We start from the raw sequence: 19,366 nt of genomic DNA, 5'->3' as shown, positions 1-19,366 counted from the left end.
GCATACCTCAGCCTTTTCTCCCCGTTTCCCTTCCTTAAGAGTGACGTCTTGAGCGCCACCCTTCTATTTCTGATGAGGCTTCAGTGAACAGTGGATGATTGAACTGAAGGGCCAGATGCATCTCTCAGGTTCTGTGTCAGGTCTTTGCTGTTTTTATGTCTGATTTCCTGACAGGACTTTCAGATACTGTTCATTTGATTTTAGGACTGTCACTTCCTCTTTATCTCCACTTGTTAGTTTTCCTCAGTTTCTTAATGACAGAGTGCACACCATGCTGAGTTATGCATGATAACTTTTCAACCAATAGTTCTTTGGGAATCAATCTCTTGGTAAAAAATATATTTTATGCCTGTCAAACTGTCATCTTTGGTATTTTTCATATATGCAATAAAGAAATGCAAATACACTGCTTTTGCATCAGGCTGCTAATAAGCACCCACAGATATATTTTAAAGTTGGTTCTTTGCTAAGTTGTCTGTGTAAAGACAATAACGATTGAAGACTGCTGAACCCTTACCCTTGAGTTGGGTGCCTTTTTATCCTCAAATGATGTATAAGTCAGTGTCAGTAGCTTAACAAACAGGAAAAACAATCCTCTGAAAATGGTCAGGTAAAAGGACTGGACTGGAAATGAGTGAAAAAGCAGCCAATGTCCAAAGTGAAGGACCTTCAGACAGTCTAAAGAACTGTTGCTCAACAATTCCATTAAATATTGTGACTGGTTAAATTATACGTCCACATAAATGGACATTTCAAGTTTTTCAAGGCTCAGCACTGCCTTCCATTTACTAATATCTGCCTGAAAGAAGATTTCATCTCATTTATTGTAGAGATGGCACGATACCACTTTTTTATGTCCGATACCGATACCGATATCATAAATTTGGATATCTGCCGATACCGATATGAATCCGATATAGTGTGTTTTTTAATCAACAAAACGTTTTTTTAATATCTTGCTGCATTTTGTATAAGTTTATACTCAAGTTTAAATAAATAACAACACTAAAGCTATTCTGTTATACCTGTATGTAAAAAATACACTGCGTCCAAAATATGTCATAGTTCAGCAACACTGATCAATCTAATAAAGTTAAACCTGCTCCATCCTCCCTATTCTGGTATTTTGAAGAGTACTTAGAAGAAATTTTAAGCAACCTAACTAATAGGGTTGCAAACTCCCAGCAAAAAAAAAAAAAATAGGGAACCACCCTCCACCTCATGATGCTTAATCGATGTAATCAAATTTAATTTGATGCAGGGGGAAAATGCACAAAAAGAAATTATTTTTCAAGAATAATTAAATAGATTCAACATCTTTCTTCAACAGAATTGCAGACTGCACAGATGGTACCTTCCCAAAGGAAAAAGTACTATAGCTTACTAGGGTATATTAGACTTAACAGTTACTATATACAGTAATGGACTTCTATATATTTTACACAAGATTAAAACTTTGGGTGTAAGAGTCAGATAATTATTTATTAAAAACTAGACATTTTAAATGAGAATAAGAAAGAAAAGTATGTCTTTGTGCCCCCTTTTCCCTGTTCATGCCCTATCGGCCCCCCTGGCTAAACTTTGCTAGATCCGCCCCTGCACAATTACCAGCCTTCAGCTGCGTAGAAAAAGATCCTGGTGTAGAAAGTAATATTAAATAAATTCTAACAACAGCTTATCAAGCTTAAACGTGCTGCTGTTGTTCAGCCGCTGGTTTCCTCTTTCTGGTGAGAAGTGGGCCAAAAACTAAGAAGAGAGACGGACTCGCGACAGAAAAGCCGATCAGCTGATCATTAAGCTGTTTCACGATTGAAGCAGCAGGAGAGAGAGAGAGAGAGAGGCAGTCGCTCCAGGTATGGTTGTTAAGCTTAAGTGGGAATGCTTTACAGACATTCAGAGATGAACTTACACACTTACTTTACTTCTCTCTGGGAAAACGTCCTCATAGATGAAATGCTGGTTTGCTAGCAAGGCTACAAATACACACAGCTGCTCTATCACGTGATGCACACTGCTGCTACGTGCTACGGTTATGAGCCGAGTTATGCCGCGTAGCAAGTTTTGTGAGGTGCTTTTTTGATATTTAATGGATCGGATTACATTTTTTATTTCTCGCCGATATCCGATCCAGTAATTTGGGTCAGTATCGGACCGATACCGATACGTAATATCGGATCGGTCCATCTCTAATTTATTGATTCTGACTAGTGCGGATTTGTCTCAACCTTTATCCAATAAATTGCTTCACGGCTTTAGTGGTTTTGTTTTTACGTGTTTACAATCCACCCTTCCCCAAAATGAGCAAAACTCAATTTTCTAACCTACAAAAGGCAAATATTAGCATTTTCATTTTGGCAAATGATCAGATTTCTTCCTTCTTTTGCCTTTTAGGTTTACTGTAAGTCTGATGAGAACATGTTGAAAATAAAACCACTTCCTTCCCAGTTAATTCTGAAAGTTCGAGATCCTGTTTTTAAAGTTCTTCTGCTTTTGTTGAGAAGCTTGATAACCTCATCATGTTATAATTCACAAAAACAAATACTTTCATTATTGTGCACTGGCAGAAGTGCTAATGAAACCCAGTCATTATGAAAGCATCTTTCCAAGTATGAAGCAAATTTCTCCTAAACTTGCTAAATAATGCACTGGCTTTGGCAGAGGATGTGCTCTTTGAGGGCCCTTTTAATTGTGTGCTACTGTTAGAGAGTATAAGGTTATTTTCTAACCTTCGGGTCTATTAAGGGAATCGTAGTGTAAATGTTACATCACATGAGGAGATGTAGTAATTAGTTCTGACCTTGCGGGAGGTGTAGTGGGGGTGCTGTGCCAGTTTGGTGTCCATGCTGTCCAAGCAGACTGTGTCAGTGACTTTTCCAACAGTGAGGCAAGCCTCATCCAGAATGGAGATGATGCCTTTGTGGGCCTGCTCCACCAGGTCGACGATGATCTGGTTGTTGAAGTATTCGATCTGCGCATAAAGAGCACGACTGTCAGTTCAAAGAAAGAACAGATTGGTTTGTGAATGAAGTCGTTGCTCTTGTTACTGCACGAGAATTTTGTTCTGTTTATGAGCTTTTGTGACAGATGTGTCCACATACAGCGAGTGTGTGGTTTCGGTCAGTTTCTTGGTTTTGCAATGACACCCCCATACAAACAGATTCACAGATTGTTGTATATCTGATGTTAAAATAAACTACAAGTAATGAGAGTTAACACAACAAGAGACTAGCAGTGATGTCGTAATCAGAGGCCATGGGATCTCAGTGAAATCCAACAACATGTGGCAACAAAAGGCAACATAAGAGTCAGCAATGCAAAGCTGAATGGTAACTTTTCTCAACTTTGAGGTGAGTGATTGAAGCGACTACAAATGGGAGTGAAAGATGCTTATTGACATAAGAAAGTGTGTAAAAGACATGAGAGGGTTACCTAAGCAACCAGGTGTCCACTAGTGAGCAGACGGGTCAGGGTTTTAAGCTCACACGAAACTCGTGTCTTTTCACGAGACTTTAAATCCAACACTCAATTAGAAGATTTTCAATTTGAAAATCAGTGATTTAAGAGTTTCCTTTTTAGATCAACATTATGAAGGATAGCTGTAGCTTCTGGAAGTGAAAAGTGAAGCCATTGCACAAGTTTCTTTAACCTGCATTAGTTTTAAGAGAATCCAGCAGGGGGCGACTCATCTGGCTGCAGAAAGACTTCTTGCATAGGGGGAAAAGGTCCTTGGCTCACTTTGTCTGTGTCCTCAGTAAACACTTTGATGAAGACTTCAGTGGATAAATCATAAATAAAACATGAAGTTAATTTGTAATTTATGGACCTCATTAAAGTCAGAACTGAGGATTATCCAGGGTATGCTAATTTGCAAAAAAAATAAATAAATCTCACTGACAAGTGCAGTGTCCTCAGTTTCCCATTCAGATCAGCTCCTCATTTGAACTGACCAAACAGTGAGGGGCTTTCTGGGGTTGGGGGACAGTAATGCTACATGGGTTATGTAAAAGTTATAGTATAATTAAAACACAAATTTGAGATGGGATGGGAACCACTGAAGTTGATGTTGAATCCAAAATACACTTTTAATCTCTCAGCCTGACCTTTAGATACACATAGACCCAACATTACACTTCAAAGTCAGAGTTGATGGGTAGTTTTGCATAGTTCACTGTAAAAATTATGGCTATTTATCTCATACTGGGTTTTGATGCCCATTTCATCCCCTGTCTGAAATCCAGCTTTCCTCTGATTGGCTGCCTCTCTCAAACAGAAGGTTTAAACAGCAGGTGTGTGAGGCTTCAGTGCAAGATCTGTTTAAGATGACCATATAAAGACATCTCCATATTTGAATCACAGAGACAAGGTGGGAGAAATCTGTCTGGCTCAGAGCATATCAAGTGGTCTGAAAGCTGACCTTTTGACCTTGTTATTTGAAATTTTGTCATATTTCATATGAGCATCCACCACTGGAACCGGATATATAATACAAGAGAAACAATGACAGCCCCACTTTGAGTAAGAACAAATATGGACGCAGCAGTTCTTGTGCAAGTGCTTGTGTTTGTGTGTTTTCCTCACATGTTGCCAGGTGATGCCTTCTCTCTGATATTCGTCTTGTTCCTGTCTGAGGATCAGCTCGATAAAAAGCTGCTGCAGCTTCTCGTTGCAATAATTGATGCAGAACTGCTCAAAGCTGGCCGAAAACAGCGGAACAAACACTTGAGCAACAACGTCAACAATGACTAGTATTCACAAGAAAAGAGGGCGGATGTCAAAACACTGTTGTGACACCCACCTGTTGTTGTCAAAGATCTCAAAGCCATAGATATCCAGCACACCAATTACAGTGTTTTTCCCATGCAGCACTGGGTCGTAGTCTTTCACCTCAATGATGCTGTTGATGCGGCTGACGATCCAGCCGAAAAGCCTTTCATAGAGAGCCTGTAGGAGAGAAGGCAGAGCTTAAAAAAAGGTCACAACTGTGAAAATATGATAAAAGGAAAACACGTTACTGTATGTTGTAAACATCTATATTCATCCTCAGTAGCTGTAACACCATTTAGCTTTACTGTTGAGCTATTTTGGGCCTGTTTCTGGCACCTTGGCAAAAGCATCCCGTCCAAAGCAGGCGTCCTGCTCTGTGTGCCCCTTCTCAATGACCTCGCCTCCTCCAGTGGCCACCGTGCGGTACAGGAGGCTCTTATTGACGCTCTCCGGGTCTGTGGCCGTCAGTTCTGAGATGCGGTTCACAACTTCTTGTCCCACAATATTAACGCTCTCACCATCGCTCTCAAATTGCATATTGCCCTGAAAAAGACACCATTCTATTTCATTGGATGCTTAAAGTATATTGACCAATTTATGTTTTGCATGTATGTCAAGAAAAGTCATTAATCCGAGCTCTAAAATACCAAAAGCAGAATGGTGGCGAGGATCTGATAAACTGAGGTGATCTCTTCTTTTGAGAAGCCAATAACTTCCAGTGCGCTCAACACGGCTTTGTGGCTTGAGCGATCATTGTTGGAGGTCTGGAAAGCAAAGAGATAAAATAAAAATGCAAAATAAAACAAATTTGCTTGCCCATGACAAATGGGCTGCTGGGAATATTTTTCCAAATTATGCAAAAAATTTAAAAAAAAGATTCATTTTAAAATTCAGACAGTTTGTTTAATTTATATTAGTTATTCAAACTTTTATTCACTCTTAAACTAAAACTCTCAAGATGATATACTCACAACAGTTTCCGCTCCCTCTTTGGTATAAACATAAACAGCAGGATCATTCTGCAGGTGAAACGACTGCAGCATTTCATCAGAGCCTCCACGCAGCAGCTATGAAAACACAGCAAATATACCAGCTCAGCACCATTGTGACTGTACAGCTGTGCAGGCATCACTGGGCAGGTGACATTTATTTGTGGAGGTTACACTGCACAGCCTCGTTATAGCTGCGGAGTGAATGTGTTCATGTGATAATTGCGATAACCGTTTTACAGCAGAAGTGCAGACTGCAGTTTACCTGATAGAACGAGTGGAAGTTCCTCTCACCTCCTTGCTGTTGCACCACCCTGGACTTGAACAGGAAAACAGATTATGGTAGCAAATAAAAAATGCTAGCTAAGGTACTCTTACAGCGTTATACGATTATTCTGTGATGACGAAGCTTTTTCAAAAGTTACTTTCAGTCAGGTGCAGTTTCTGTAACCAATGTTAGGGTCATTCCTCAAAATGTGTTACACATTATTCTGCTGCATAATGAAAAATAATGCATTACTTTACTTATTCCTTAGAGGAGGAAAAAACCTTAAGACTACTCCATCCAACTCATTCTTTAATTCAGGGTCACATGTGGGGCTATCCCAGGTGTCATGAGGTGAGAGGCAGGCAGACAGCCTGGACAGCTCAATAGCCTATAACAAGGTTAGACTCCCTAATTAAGCAAGAGCACACAGAGAGAACCCCAAAAGAATTTGAAACCTGGGACCTTCTTACTATGATTTAACAACTACCACTCTACATCCTATTAGTTTTCTGCTACTGTATTACACGACCTGTGTGACTGCCATATATCTGCAAACCTCAGACAATTAGCGTTAGCTGGAATATACATCCATACATGTTATCTAAGGAGCTTGGAAAGAAAAGCAACCGGACTTTCTTTCCAAGCTCAGATCACCATCACCTGGATGACTGAGAACACAAACATCCATATATGTTCATATATGTTCTCAGACTAACTGAATATTAGAGTAAATGTATCCTAAATATATTTGGTCACTTTGAATGCAAAGCTGACAATAAATGCCTATCTGTGTCTGTTTGTTAGAATTTGTTCTCTTTTGTTCACTGACATTAAATGAAATATTTATCTGACAAACTCAACTTCTAACCTTAAAATTTAAAATTTAAAAATACCATTACACCTTTACTACATACTACATACAATTTCCCAAAGGTCAGAGCTCATTGGGTTAAGTTTTTGAGACAAAAAAAGCTTTGGATGCTGAATCAAGTGGGTCAGTCCAAAAGGGAAACGTGAAAACAACACTATGCACTCAGAAAAATTAAACTTAGTGGTTGTTACATTTACACAATTCTAACTTGTAATTTGAACAAAATAATTTCATGTTTATATGGTGAACGTAATTAAATCGTGTAGGATCTGCGTGAAATTCAACAACTTAATTTGTTCCAGTTGAGATGACATGATGCAGTCTAGTTGGAGTGGAGTGGTTAGCTGACTGGACTCATGAAGTGCACAGGTTCACACAAGACTTCAAACCACAGGAAAACCAAACTCACACTACGTAGATGCTATTGCTACTTATTGTGGTTTAACCTGTCAAGTACAAAAATTTAAAGAAAATTCTGTATCAAGCCTTATAATCATAGCTTTCCTACTTATTTAAGTCTGGATTGACAGCCCAGTGGCACGGCGGTTAGCACTGCAGCCTGGGTTCAAATCCAAATCCACAGTCTGGCTGAGTTTGCAGTGGGTTCTCTCTGAGTACTCTGGTTTCCTCCCACAGTTAAAAGTCATTAGTTAAGTAGTTAGTTGGTAATGCTAAATTACCCATAAATGAGAATATGCGTGCAAATGTTTGTATGTCTCTATGTGTTAGCCTTGCGACACACTGGCCCCACACCTGTCCAGGGTTTACTCCGCCTCTCACCCTATCACATCTGGGATAGGCCTCAATGTGAACAGAGCATCACATGTTATGCTAGTCATCTGTCATTTTCAGATATCAAAGACTAATATTTCTCTGGATGTTTCTGAAACACTGGTGAAAAGATTTACCTCCAAGAAGGACTTTCATTCCTTTTCCGAACACCAAATGAGCTTTTACTGGAAGACTACACATGTACAGTCCACATACAGTAAAAATATAAGCAGTTGCACATGTATCGTCCTAATAAACTATTATGCTTTAGTAAATGAGTTAAACAGCAAAAGTAGTGTGGAAGAAAATAATTTCACAGTGCTGATGGTTTTCTTTTGTCTCTGTTGTGGTGTCAAAAATTCATTTTTCCAGGAAAAACTGTCTTTGCTTTTTGTTTTTTAGACAGCAACAACTCCAGTGCACCATGCAAATAAGACCAGACCACCTAGTTTTGGAGAAAAAAGTCCAAATCTCCACCTTCTGTATTTCTAGTTTCAGTTTTTCATCTCTGGATTTTTTTTTGCTGCTTCGAGACAGCGTGGTTATTTCTGCCCTCTGAGAATAAATCATGGCACCATCATTTAAACTGGATCTGAGTGTCAGACAGTTTTTTAACAGAGCGGATAAATACAGCAGCATCAAGTACCCCCAGGTGAGCAATTCATTAACGCGCAGCAGCAGGAGGATAGAGGCTTCACAGACACATCTATTCATGGATGTTCCCTCACACCTCTTTGTTATCACCTCATGAAACATTCATGTTCAGCAGGAAAGATGTAATTTAAAAGCTAAATGAGAAGAACTTTTTGGTACTTTTCAGTACTTCTCGCTGTGAAGGCCCTTTCTCTGCAGTTTAAACCCTTTCATCATCTCACCTTCTCCAGCAGGTAGTTGTTGATGTGTCCTCCGGTGGGATCGCCGTTGAAGTTGAAGTTGATGTCCATGTACTTGCCGAAGCGGCTGGAGTTGTCGTTGCGATTTGTCTTGGCGTTCCCAAAGGCCTCCAGCACACAGTTGGACTTCAGCAGCACATTCTTCACACTGATTGATCACGTTGTGGTAACCAATGATGGATTTACAGAATCAGCCATGAGGGAGGTAAAGCGCAGTCAGAGGAATAGAAGAATGACGAGTTATTTATGGCAACATCACATTAAAATAAAACTTATGAACCTAATGATCATGTGAGGGCTCACCTCTCGACCTCTGCCCTCTGGCTTGGGTTTGTGATTGCTGCAATGTACTGCATGATGTATTTACTGGCTTCTGTTTTTCCGGCCCCACTTTCACCTACAACACAAAAAATGTTTCACAATCTTTTTGAGCATGGAAGTGAATATAATATCAGAATATTTACATGATGTGAAAAAATGGCATCTCACTGACAAAAGGATGTATTTAAGAAGCATGCCATCTAATGAATGAGGATACAGACATTTGGTCAACGCAGTAATAATCACTATCCAGCAGATCATATTGTTTGACAACCTTTATAGTCCTATATCTATTCCTCTCTGCATAAAATAAGTCTCACGTCCTCCCTGCCTACAGAGCGAAAGAAATAAGTAGTAAAATACAGTATACTTTATTTATAGCAATAGTTGAAAAAATCCCCCTCTTAAAACAGCCAACAAAATACATATATACAAAAAAAGCTTGCATACACAGAACAGGCATGTATCTGAATACACATATATTTACACAATGATAAAACAGTTTGATCAATGAGGTGAAAACTACTCAAAAAGCACTCCGAAATAAACTTAAAAAATCAAACGTAAGCCAAACACCTAAGCTATGGTGTGACTCATCACCTGATGACATCTTGGTTTTGACCAAAAAAGGAGCATAAATTAAATTTCCAAAAATACCTAGCTGAGTATTAAAACTGCAGAAAGCGAAACCCAACACCAAACATAGGGCTGATTTGTGTATGTGAAAATACCACAGCGTTATTTTTTTGCCTTCATATAAGTAAAACCACGCTGTCACATGCTGTCACCTGTTTAACCCTAAATTGATTTTACAGTCACTGGTTTTGACTGTATCTCAATTCTGTATCCCTATAGTTTTTACTATACTATTTTATACTACCATCCTGATCTGATCTGTGATTAACAGTGATAAAAGTCTCCCATTATAGGACTAGTTTTTCTAAAGCCTGAAAACAGTGTATGAATTAACTCCAGGAACACTGTGATTACAATTCAGTCAAAGGTCACTGCTGATTTTTAGTAGAGGGATGCAAAAAATGTATTTTTAAATCCAGATTTAGGCCGCCTGTTCAGGTAATGATAGAAAACCAGTTTATTTATTAATACTGCTACTGGTATAGCCACCTTATTTGGTATAGTTACAAGTACAGCATCGGTGCTTCCTAACTGTTAATTATTTTCCTAATTAATTAAATAACTTTTGTCTCTAGCATTAACCTCAATGTCCCAACATAACAGTTAACTTTGAGATTAGCATCATGCTAGTTAACTAAGGACCTTGGAAAAAAAATTAAGAAAGCGACTGGACTTCTTTAAGTGGATTGAAAGGCCTTCACAACGCTTAAAGAAGTCCAGTCGCTTTCTTTGGTAGTGTAGATCCTGAGTCTACCGTGACCTGAAGGACCGAGAACCTATACAAGCTAGTTAGCTTTGCGTTTAAATGTTAGCATGGTGCTTTAACCTAAATGCTCACCATATTATCATGTTAAGTGTTGAATTAACAATGATATTAAGTGTTAAGTGCAATGTTTTCATATTAGATTGAACATAACTTGCCTGTTCTTCTTGGTAACTGTGTAAAGCTAACTGCTATGCTAAGAGACTAGCTAAACTCCTTTTTGTGTTCTGAAGTGCTGATAGAGGAGTGAAAATCAACCTTCTATTAAACAATAGTACTATTGTAAGCCTACAAAGTCATGAGGTCACTTTTACAATAGAAAAATCCTAAACAGTTAAAATTATAACAACCTGATAACTTCACCAGCCACTTTGTTAGCCGCATTTGTTCAACTATTCATTAACGTATCTAATCAGTTAATCACATTCCAATACTTCACTCTTCATGTCTACTATAGACATGAAAGTGAGTTCACTGTACTCTAATTTGCTCCACAGTCACTTGATCACCTTTGAGATGTGGTGCAAGGGGTGAATGACATCATGTGCAACAGACAAATCTGCAGCAACTGTGCGATGATGTCATGTGAACATGGACCAAAATTTTAGAAGAATACTGCCAGCACCTTGATGAATCCATGTCATGAAAAATTAAGTCTGTTCTGAAGGCAAAAGGGGTTCACCCTGGTGCTAGCAAGGTGCACCTAAATCAATTTTACATTTTTAATTCCATATTTTTGTCAAAGCATAAATGAAGAAAAGCAGAGTCATACTTAAAAGGGTTCATATTTTGACTAAAGTTTAGTTTTCTCTTTAATTTCCCTTTAAGTAGCTTTAAAGTTGTTAACAATTCCTCATTGGATTGTTCCAAATATTTAATAAACATAAAATCAGAGAAACCAAAGAAGGTTTCATCATTGAACAGAAATCCCACCAGTCAGACATTACAAGCTTATTATGAGGTTATTGAAAGTAAACAGCAGTGAGGTTAGTCTGACCTGATATGACGATGCAGGTGTCTTTGGCCCGTCTCTTCATGGCTTTATAGGCAGCATCAGACACTGCATACAGGTGAGGAGGGTTTTCATACAGCTCGCGGCCTCGGTACGCTTCAATGTTATCTTTGCCGTAAATGTCCATCTGTCTGTATGGGTTAACGGAGACGACCACTTCTCCGATGTAGGTGTAGATTCGGCCCTTCTCAAACCTGACAAGACAAAAGGCAATCACATACACCTGCTGTTATTAAAGATGGCATTGCTGCTGTGCACATTTGAGATTAAAAGATGACACAAAGCATAGCATTCAGCCATAGAGTCAAGATCAACCACAGATCAGCTGATCTTAGTGCTAGCTCATATCTACTTATACCCTTCTACACAGCAAGTTAGCAAATCAGACGCATGTATTAAGCTCCTTTGTGCATGAATAAGCCACTGTGCAACCCGCCTCTACCCCAGCCCCCTTTCTTCAATACTTTTTCTGACTCAGCCAATGTCCTATATTTGTCTGTATCTGTTTCTCCAGTTACTGTAGATTTAACTACCAATCTCCTTTTGACTGTAGTGGTCCAGTCTGGACTGTATGTCAGATAGAATTATGTCGTTTATTCACTCTTTTGTTAACGGGCATGCAGGTGCAAGTTAGCTGCATTTGCCCTTAATTTTTTCACAATGCACATGAAAACGAAGATCACGCACCACTATGTCACAGCTGACAGGAAGTGACACAAGTGTCTGCATGCTGAAAGCAGGAAATGAAACTTGCGGCTCGAAGGGCGTCACCAAGTCTTGGGTAATCTGACTGTGGGTTTGTTGAGCTGGGAGGGGTTAAGACTACATGCCACAGAGGTTAAACAGGTTGCTAGAATGAATAAGACCTAACAGTTGTGTTGCATGTGTAGCTTTGTAGATGGTATGTGTTGTGTTTGCTCAACATGTGGCAGAAATGCTGTGTCTCAACTCAGAGGTTGGAATCTGTCTTAAAGAATGATTCCTGTTTATTTCATGGTGTTTTCCATTTAATGTGCTTGTGCTGGCTCTTTGCATCAGGCTAAGTTTCAGGCTCCACCAGGATATGAAAGTAAGTTCAGACCACTTTCATAATTGTCTAAAACTTTAACCTAAAGACCATAAACATAATAAAACTTGCGCACGTGCTTTTATTATAACCGCTGTGTAATTTGTTCGTTTATTGTTCACCCATAGAGCCGGTTTAGAATCACCAATAAACAACTATTTTTTGGACTGTGAGAAGTAGCTTAAGTACCTGGGCAGAACTCACAACGGCACAGGAAGAACGCACAAACTCTTCAGAGAAAAGCCAGCCAGCAGATAGGAAACAAGGAATATTTTTGCAGTGGTGTTAACCACTCCCTGATCAGTGGTGTGAATGTGAGTGTGAAACATTATCTGTCTCTCTGCATCAGTCCTGCGATTGACTGTTAACATAACATTACACCTGCCTCTGGCACTGTGACAACAGAGATGCGCTCCAGGCCCTGAACTGGTTCAGCGATTAAAAATAGATGGATGAGTAGTTTATTGCATCTAATTCATTTTATCTGCTCCAATCTGGTCATCGTGCTCCTGATTTTAGTCATGCTACTATCTGTCAGACACCAAAACTGCTTCTTCTTTTGCCTGTTACCACTGGGGTCACCGTAGTAGGAACAGTTCTTGCATCCCCTTCTGTCAAACCAACCCTCTGCATGTCCTCCTGCACTACACGAAAAAAAAAAACATTGTATTTTTATGTTTGTGTATGGTTTATGTATTTAAGCTCAGTTTGAAAGCATCTATAGTTAAGTTTTCCCAACCTGAGTATTCAGGCAATAATTAGCTATACCAGAGAAACAAGAGGGAGATGTGGCTCTATCAGAGAATCCTGAATTTGAAATCTATTGGAGAATTTTATAATGGCAAAGATGTTGATCGAATAATAATGTTCAAGAAGAAAAAGCTGTTTAAAACTTTATCTTGTGCATAGTTTTGAAGCAGGAAACTAGAATAGTGTTTTTAAACAACTGACAAAAGTGGCCAAAAGCATTTCCAAGACAGTTGACAAGTGCTGAAACCTGTTTCTACTACTACTACAAGCATCTTTTAAATTTCTTAAAATTATTTAAGAAAATAAGAAAAAAAACGTGATTTCTTCATAATTTGGAGAATTTGTTTGTTACAGCTGCTAAAAATTAGGTTTACCTTTTGTGGTTTAAGTCATCATGGGTGGTAACTCCAACACTAAAACCACCCTAAACTGTTTAAAAAAATTTTTTTAAAAAAGCAAAAATTATATATTCTTGGTTAGGGCTAGGGTTGGGGTTATGTCTAACTTACCAGTGGCTTAGACCTAAGTCAACTCAGAGGGTCAAGCACAGGGTGTTGCACACTTAACCTCTGGGTGACCAGATTGGTCACTTTCAACTGCAAGGTGATGGCTGGATTGCCTGCTGGGAGCAAGTCTCCACACAAGCTCAGACTGACTGAACTGGTTACAAAGTGTTTGTATTCAGGTTATAATCCTACATTATATTATATAGTGGTAAACCTACATTAAAACAAGGTTGCCCAGCACATATGACATTTTGATCTAAATCCTGTGTCTGTGCATGAAGACAGCAGCTGTAAAAGTGTTTGACTATTTGTTGCAGTTGTTGTATTATCACAAACAGATTGCATGTAATTGGGAACGTGACCCCATTAAACTGCAAGCGGATAGCAGACTGTATCGAAATGTATGTAACTGAATGTTATAAATTTTGTTTGGGGTTTTTTGTGAATTGCCTACAACAAACAAGAGTTAGAAATTAGCAGTAGCTGTAAAATCTATGTGTAGCACATCAGTGTTGGAACAGACGGATTGAAACTATGTTAAAATTGATCGTCCCTTTCAAACAACTGACAGCGAGTGGTCACAAACCAGTCCTCATTTCCAAAGCAACCATTTAAAAAGCAACGAGGCTGCAAGTTCACTGCACACCATTGCACTATTTTTGGTCATGCCACAGTCCCCAGCCATGATGTGCCTTAGTATGGCTGTAGCGTAGGTTAAACTACTTTACATATCAGTAAATGAGGGTTAGTCCTTAATTATTTTTACAATTTGAATGCAGTCAAATACATCAATCTATGTACTAATGAGCAGTTCAAATCAATTGAGTAAACTACATTAATATTACATTTGATTTAGAGGTGTCAGTAATCGTGTAGTTTCTGTAAGTATTTATAAAGTGTCTCCCAAATGCAGCCAAGAAATGCAAACTTTCTTTCCCCGAATTGAGAGAGTGCAACCATTGCAGACCTCAGTGTCTAAAATTCATGCCCCGTTCAAGTTATTCATGTCAGCTCATACAGTAAAAGTGTTCTGACTGACTGGATGGTACTTAGTAGCATTCCCAAATTGCAGATTACTGAAAAATCTAAAGAAAAAAAAGAAGAAGAATCTGATAAGGTGTTTGGGCACCACCATTAAAAGCTCCTACACACCTTATAAGTCATTCTTCAGGTCTCGGGAACTGTTAGGAAGGAATATCATTTTTCCAAAAGATATAATACTTTTGTGGTATTTTGATAAAGGTGGAAAGCAAATGATTCATCAAAACATTTACTCTTGAACTCTATGAATGGGGACCCCATCCTCAAAGAGACCACTCCCATTAGGAAAGAAATGTTTCATTACTGGTAAAAGCCTATCAGTCACAAAACCTTTGCAATGATTCAGTGAGTGTTTCCTCATAGGAGGCTAGTAGACTTAGATCTTGTCACTAAAGTACTTCTTAAAGTGAACAGACACCTTATTTCAAAGTTTTTCCTTTAATTTGTAATTTGTAGCTGTTCTTTGGCCCCAGACAAGTCTAATCAAGCTTCTGGTGACACTCTAGGCCAGAGTGATGTGAAAAATGTTCATCTAGAGCCATCAGCTGTGCACACGTCAGCTGATATAGTGTGATTATTCTCTCTAAGTCTCATTTAACAGTGTCTGACATTCTGGTGTTTTGGCTCCCTCTGCTCATCCTTCAGGATGACGACGGCCTGGATAAAAAGTGCTGTGTGACTTCTCACAATTTGAAACGAGGACACGGTGCCCCTCTAAGAGGTCTCTGAGGAAGCGAGAAAAGTCTGGACCGAAAGCGTTTACACGCTAAAGGTCATAAAAGCAAAACCAGAAAAAAGTTATATCAGGATATTAAACTGTTTAGGTTTGGTCTGTTGCCATGTGTGTCATTTGTTTCCCCTGACAGTGAACGAGGTGTGGTGGTGAACAGATCAACCACAAGCATTTACACTGAAGCTGAGCGGGAACGTGGAGGTAGAAGTGAGTCATGGTCGTTTTTTCCCCTTTTATGTTTTATTGTAACATCCTCTCTTAGCCACAAGCTTATAAATTCAACACGCCAAACTGTTAGTATCAGTATTGTTGTCTGAAATTTATACCGTTGTTTGTTTTGTTTAAACTTGTACATGTTAAATCCTGTCAGTATTCACCTTAATTTATCTTTTTTTTTTTTTTATCCCTTCATAGCTGGCTAAACAAAGTAAAACCCAGCTGTTTTCCTTCACATACCATCCGGTACACGTGAAGTATAACCCTCTGCATCTCTACCATCCAGCTGCTTCCACCCTCCTCCTCCCCTCCCTTCCTCCTCTCTAACTGTATCTCAGGCCTTACCTCAGCTTCAGATTTTCCATAAACTGCTCCATCGTGACCTCGTCCAGGAGCACAAAGTCTGACTTCCCAAACTCCAGGCCTTCCAGCTCCGCCATCCCTGTTTGAACTCGCTAGACACACAAAAAAATAAAAGACAGACCAAACCCGGGGGAATAGAAAGCACCTCAAGGAAGAAGAAAGAGAAGTATGCTCGACTTCTGGGACCCGGTAGTGTGTAGAGAGTGCGCTGTAGGCGTGGCGTGATCTTTGGTTGGGTCTTGAGGCTGTGTTCAGTCAAGTCACTGCTGTGGTAACATGCTACAGCACGTCACGCTGTCAGTCACTCGCCTGTGCCCTCACACGGACCTATATAAATAGGAGGAGGCTATCTTTAAAAGCTCAAACCGCTTCTGCATCCTCCTCCGGCTCTGTCTTCCTGCCACAAGTCGTCCAAATTTCTTAGCTGTCACTGAACAGTGCTTAATGCGCTTGCCTTTCAGCCTTGTCTTTTTGTGTGTCTGTGTGTGTATGTGTGTAGATGTGCACTTATTTTTACTTACATCTTTACTTTCCAGGAACAGAAACTCACATTTGAGAAGCTGCCAGACAAGAGCAGTTAACCTTACTAATTTGGGGGCAGAGAAATGGTTTTTATCTCGTGGCATTTCCTTTCTTAGTTCTGCATCAGCAATGCATCATGTTCCTCAGAGATTTCTCTCAAACCAGTTTCCAGTTTGTAGATGGTGAAGATAAGGTTTTCCAGCAGCATGCTAGTATGTACGTATTAGTGATTTAGTTCAGAGCTACAGGAATGTTGACAAAGACAGATTTCCAAACCCATTTTGACTAAACATTGCCTCATTTTTGGCTTTTAGTCAAAGATCATGAAGCAATGAATAAGTAAGAGCTAAATTTAGATAAAAGGTTGACAATCAAAAAAAGAATTATCGAGACTTATCCACTATCAACATACGGTAGGCAGCTATTAACTTCAAGATCACTCAAGATCTCAAATCTAGGAAACGTTCCCACCTCACACACTCAGAATCATCAATTTCTTTTCTACAATAACTTAAGTTAACTTAAATTTCATCTTCATACTGTGAAAATTTCAGGCTCTTGTAGTGCATACACTGGGGTGGGGTTGGCACTCTTTACATTGCCTGATCCGTTTCATTCTCTCAACTGCAAAAGGTGTTAAATCTCTGTGAAAAACTGCAACCTAATTAATTTCACAGCCTTTTCAAGAGTCAGAACCTCAAGCTAAAGTCACTTTGACACTCACTCAACTTTAAGCATTAGTGTCACGGGGCTTATTACTGCACCAGTTTCAAATCTAATAACAAAAACAAGCATTAGTATTCTGGATCTTTTATTTAAGATACTTTAAGTTGCTTCTTTGGCACCATGGAGCAACTGCACTGGGTGTTTTATCCATTATCTGATAATTCATTGAAGAAAACATCAAAAAATGTAGCAAAAATGCACAAATTAAACTGAACAAACAAGGAACATAAATCAAAGTCAATTTTGTTTCTTAAGTAGATTTCTCAGTTGAATGGTTAATCTGGCTGAGAAGCCTAGAAAGGCAGATCTTTCCCAGCATATAAGCGTTTCCCTGTTTTATTGTCTGTTTGTCTCTAAATGGGGCTGTAACTCACAAAAAGAGCATCAGTTCTTGTTAAATAGGACTTGAAAGTAGAGATTGAGGACAGTAACTAATCAGGAAAGTGTTTATTGGGGTCTAAAATCAAGTGAGCAGTTAGGTCAATTTTCCAAAGAAATCAATACAGTGGAGTTCCCTTTTGAAACTAAAACATTGCCCCCTGCTGGTGATCAGTAATAATGCAGGTATTTCAGACGCTTCCACATTAGCTTTGCTTTATAAAGGTGGCAGTCTCATTTATAAATATATATGTATATTCAACCTCATCTTTTCTGAGTGGTTAATGATGAATTTGGCTTTCAGTTGACTTTGATTAATTATATCTTCAGTCTTTATTAGGAGCATGTTCAGATAAAAACGGTGATGTGTAGAAAATGACAAAAAAACATCACTTCCTCTAAATGTGTCTAAGTATAGAGTAAGACCAAAGACTTGATGAATATATGTCTAAAAATGTATTTATTCTCAAACCTTGAAGCCCATTTAGCCCATGTGGATGAACTTATACATTCAGATGATTACATCTGGATTCCTCTCAGCACCGAGTCAGTGAGTCTAAACTCAATCTGCATTTCCAACATGCTCCTGCAGTTCTCACTTATCTTTCCAAGCACAGACAAGTGACACAGCATGACTCAGTTGGACTGTTTTTGCCATGATGAGCCAAATCCATGCCTGTATTGTCTCTTTGATAAATGGAGTCTGTGATAAGAATAAGAAGCCGCTCTTTATGAAAAACCATAAACATTTTGCTCTAATATAATGTGGAAGTGCTTTTAAAGCTGCATTTTTTCCAGTGACCAACAAGCAGCAACTCCTCTGGGCGAAGAAGCCTGGTTTTATATTGTCCTTTAAATGTGCTTAAGGACATTCACCGAAAGGATGTCTCATTTTGTTAAATGCCTGTTGCTTCAATTTCCTGTCTTCCCTTGCCTCCTCCACTTGTATCTCTTGTGGAAGAGATTAAGATGTGAGGAGAGGAAGTAAGAACGTGCACACTGGGAAATGGACATATTTTGGCAATCCCCACTTACCCAACCAATTATCCAAGAAGAATTATACACATGATCTGGGTTAACTAAACTTTCCTGTCTATTTACAAGAAAATGGAACTTTTGAACCCTGATCAGTGTGTTGTACTTGTACAAATGTACTTGTACATTTATAAGTACAAGTACAACTACTTGTACTTATAAATGATAGAAACCATATTTGGGAAAAATGTTTTTAGGGTGCGGGCTTTATGCCGTATCCTGAAGTCAGACCACAGTCAGTCACGCCATGAATCAAGTAATTGGTAAATCCACACACTCACTGGCTAATGACTTGTGATCGGTCACCATGTCCTGAATAATTGTTCTTTTTTACTCTAATACTCTGGCTATGACACAAAATCTCTAATCTGTGTCTTTGTTTCTGTCTATAAAGTACTTTTACTTTCTATAAAGCGCTCAAGTAGAGTAGAAAAGCAATATATAAGAGTCAGTCAATTCACCAAACTGGATCTGAAAACTCCTCCTATGCCTTCAGCACTCAAACTTAGTGCGCAGGTACATCTTAGCCTCTTAAGATTCTTATCTATTTCAGATATAATGATGACATCATGCTATGAACACTTAGCAACAACCTAAAAAGTCTTAATGCACCGGGAAAAAAAAAATACATTATATCATTTTTATTTGATGACAGTAACACCTAATTTATATCCACAAGTGCTGAATTATGCATTGTATATTATGACACCATTACATTTCCTGGCAACCACCTAGCAACAGG

The 19,366-nt window shown here is 38.9% G+C and overlaps 1 protein-coding gene across 4 annotated transcripts in view; it reads right to left on the bottom strand.

Moving 5' to 3' along the window:
- The window catches only part of myo1g (myosin IG), a 73,214-nt gene that overhangs the window by 52,859 nt on the left and 989 nt on the right, over positions 1 to 19,366 (bottom strand). For 2 of the 4 annotated variants that reach the window (XR_014871904.1, XM_085148413.1), the window contains exons 1-11: positions 15,946 to 18,720; positions 11,274 to 11,482; positions 8,860 to 8,953; positions 8,539 to 8,704; positions 6,019 to 6,072; positions 5,736 to 5,831; positions 5,412 to 5,528; positions 5,101 to 5,307; positions 4,796 to 4,941; positions 4,579 to 4,693; positions 2,798 to 2,968 (exon numbers count right to left, since the gene is read on the bottom strand). Coding sequence is in view for 3 of the 4 variants with exons in the window: in XM_085148413.1 (XP_085004539.1) it covers positions 2,798 to 2,968; positions 4,579 to 4,693; positions 4,796 to 4,941; positions 5,101 to 5,307; positions 5,412 to 5,528; positions 5,736 to 5,831; positions 6,019 to 6,072; positions 8,539 to 8,704; positions 8,860 to 8,953; positions 11,274 to 11,482; positions 15,946 to 16,040 (1,470 nt within the window). In the remaining variant the exon portion in view is untranslated. Of the gene's footprint in view, positions 1 to 2,797; positions 2,969 to 4,578; positions 4,694 to 4,795; positions 4,942 to 5,100; positions 5,308 to 5,411; positions 5,529 to 5,735; positions 5,832 to 6,018; positions 6,073 to 8,538; positions 8,705 to 8,859; positions 8,954 to 10,639; positions 11,226 to 11,273; positions 11,483 to 15,945; positions 18,721 to 19,366 lie in introns of those variants that run through there. The other 2 variants (XM_085148414.1, XM_085148415.1) reach the window with 2 other exon arrangements.

The sequence above is a fragment of the Neolamprologus multifasciatus genome, chromosome 22, assembly GCF_963576455.1.
Source record: "Neolamprologus multifasciatus chromosome 22, fNeoMul1.2, whole genome shotgun sequence".
Classification (NCBI taxonomy): domain Eukaryota; kingdom Metazoa; phylum Chordata; class Actinopteri; order Cichliformes; family Cichlidae; genus Neolamprologus; species Neolamprologus multifasciatus.
Note: the sequence above shows the minus strand (reverse complement) of the source record. Positions and strands in the feature narration are given on the sequence as shown.